The 3,115-nt window shown below is 44.3% G+C and overlaps 1 protein-coding gene across 1 annotated transcript; it reads right to left on the reverse strand.

Moving 5' to 3' along the window:
* Positions 1-658: 658 nt before the first annotated feature.
* Positions 659-1,783, reverse strand: LOC308234067 (speckle-type POZ protein-like; the record flags this gene model as incomplete). Its single annotated transcript, XM_080641255.1, has 1 exon — positions 659-1,783. The coding sequence occupies one exon, from the start codon at positions 1,781-1,783 to the stop codon at positions 659-661; it is 1,125 nt and encodes a 374-aa protein (XP_080497381.1).
* Positions 1,784-3,115: the final 1,332 nt, after the last annotated feature.

Here is a 3,115-nt window from a genome sequence, read left to right on the forward strand (position 1 = left end):
GGGAACCAGGACAGCAGGGGAGGGCAGTTAGGGGCAACCAGGCTGGCAAGGGAGGGCAATTAGGGGTTACCGGGCCAGCAGGCAAGGGCAGTTGGGGGCGACTGCCCTGCAGGGGAGGACAGTTAGGTGCAACCAGGCTAGCAGGGGAGGACAGTTAGGGGCAATCAGGCTGGCAGGGGAGCAGTTAGGCATCCATCAGGCTGGCAGGGAAGTTGTTAGGGGGTGATCAGCCTGGAAAGCAGAAGCGGTTAGGGGCAATCAGGCAGGCAGGAAGACGAGCAGTTGGGATTCAGCAGTCGTGGATTGTGAGAGGGATGTCCGACTGCCCGTTTGGGCCCGATACCAGTTGGATCGGGCTGAAACGGGCAGTCAGACATCCCTCAAGGGGTACCAGATTAGAGAAGGTGCAGGCTGGGCTGAGGGACACCCCCCACCCCTGCACGAATTTTGTGCACTGGGCCTCTAGTAAAGATATATATTTTTTTTAAATATATGATTCATTAAAAAAAAAATAAGAAGAATAAAAATCTAGGTTCAAGATGCAGACTTCCCCCCACAGCAGAGGCAAAGCTCCACAGACTCTCTACCTGATCATCAATGGCAGCAACAATGGCTGCTGCTTCTGGAAAGTCAAGGGAGTTTTAAAAAGGGCAGGCTATCAGGACTCCATCAGGCGCTTGCATGGGGGTCCCAGACATGGGCTCTGTGCTGAAGCCAGAGAGCGGTACATCTCAGCCATCAAGTGGGGATGGGACACCACCAGTGTCTGCCACCCCGAGGTCTCCAGGACAGCCTCAGCATGAGAGTTGATGAAATCCACTGCCTGAGTTTTCAATTGATCTGCGCTGTGGAGGTCAGCCAAAGTGAGCATTTCTGCAGCATTCTCCTCAGACAGGTGACTGCTGAGGGCTTCCTCACACATGACCTTCAGACGCTCCAGGGCATACTTGTCAGCAGCTGCCAGCAAACCATCAGCCATTGTTTCCAGGTTTGGAGCCTTCCCCGTGTAAATGAAGCACATCATTTCCTTAAACACTCCAGGCTCCACGTCAATGATTTCCACCTGATTCTTTTTGCTCTCCTCCACTGCATGTTCAAACATGGCCCTAAACACTGGAGAACGAGCTGCTAAGATAGCTTTGTGAGCCTGGACTTCCTGGCCAGCCACACAAAAACAACAGTCTGTGAACCAGGAATTCTCCCAAAGTCCTCCTAGCTCATCGGCCAGCCGGCACTCGGGAACCTTCACCATCTTCATGGCATTCTGGCCACAAATGGTGACGGAATCTTGCACCACACTCACCTCACAGAAGAGGGTCAGCTTGTCATCAGGGAGAAACCTGTAGTCTTCATCCAATAGAACATCTCTAGGGATGAATTTCTTGAATCCCCAGTCTTTGCCTTGTACAAACCTATATGCCCGGTGACTCTCCAAAGATTTGGCTTCTTCTCCCTTGTCATTCAGGATGGAGAATTTGAATTTTGCCAAAAATATACTCTTTGGAGAACTGACCAGAAACAGGTAAAGTGACACATAATCTTTGCTCTCATCATCTAGCCCTTTTGGGTATACTCTCAAACACCATTTCAGTTGATCATTGGCTTCTGATGAAAAGGTTGAACTTTGAATGACTTCACCCATTTCCTGCTGGCAAAAGCTAAAGTTACTGATGGTCCACATATGGGAGAATTTCACTACCTGGATCTGTGTGTGGCACCAGCTCTCAGTTACAGGGCCACTCGACATTTCTTTTGGAGGTAGAGGACTTGAAACCCTTGACATCGCCAGTTTGAAGGTTAAACAAGATTTCCAAAGTCAGAGGACAAAGATTTCTGTTCTCTCTTCTCCCAAGTGAAGTCAGTAGTGGGAAGATGAAGTTGTCTTTTCTAACAGGAAATCTCTCAAAGCGGGGCCTACAGCTGCAGGTACCTGTCCTTCTACACTGGCTTTAGACTGTCGGCAACATTCAGACTTTGTTTCAAAAAAATGTTTGAATGATGTATCTAAAACATAAATGCTGCTTGGCTGGCGTGGCTCAGTGGTTTAGTGTCAACCTATGAAGCAAGAGGTCTCGGTTTCATTCCACCTCAGAGCATATGGCCACATTGCAGGCTTGATCCCCAGTGTGGGGCTTGCAGGAGGCAGCAATTCAGTGATTCTTTGTCTTCATTGATGTTTCTATCTCTCTCTTCCTCTCTGAAATAAAAATTAAATTAAATTAAACATAAATGCTATCATAGTAGACAGATGCTCACAATTATCTAAGATTCACTTAATAATATGTATTGAGTTTTTTGTGAGTACTAGGCATTTCTTAAAGCGATCCTCTAATCCACATGTGTGGCATGTCCTGCCTGAGGCCCATATAAGGCCCCCAAAATCATTTGGCCTGGAACTCCCAAGTCTTTAGGGGTAATTAAAATGTTAGACCAAATGTAGCAGGCTAATTGTTAATAATATCAGTTCATTTTGTTTGGAGTTCAAAATATTTTCTAAATTTCCAATGGTCCTTGGCAGAAAAAGGTTTCCCACTCCTGCATTCTAATCTATTTACACTACAGGATATTCCCTGGAGTAGACCCACAGGGAACACTCCCTAAAAATCCAATTACTTTCCCTTTCCAACATTTAAAAGAAATCACTAATTATCCAATCCTTGGGTTCTATTATCAAATTTACAAAAGTTTTATTAATCTCATATGTGAAAAATAATTCTTTTGAATAGAATTTCTTTCTCCCCTTTGGTAATTAGAGTTAGCATCTTTTCCTGTTTCTTTGCTCTTTAATTTTCTTTGCCATAAATAAGCTCTTCATAAAATTGATCATATTTCTATGGGATAATCTATTACTTTCATTATCTGTAAGTATAGATTCTTCATTGCATTCTAAAAACTAATTACTTCCTTTTTAAAGTGACAGATATTACTCACTTATATTAATTTCCCTTCATGTTTAAAGTAGCACAAACACTCTACTAGCAAGTACTGAAGCATTACTCCTGGCAAAAATGCAGAGTTAGTCTCCTTCCAGTCTCTCCTCCTAGCATGCCCATCCATCAGTTAGTACATAATCTTGTTTTATGTGTTTCTATTTAAAGACATCTTAGTTAACATA

This window comes from Plecotus auritus (assembly GCF_963455305.1).
Source record: "Plecotus auritus genome assembly, chromosome: 9".
Lineage (NCBI taxonomy): Eukaryota > Metazoa > Chordata > Mammalia > Chiroptera > Vespertilionidae > Plecotus > Plecotus auritus.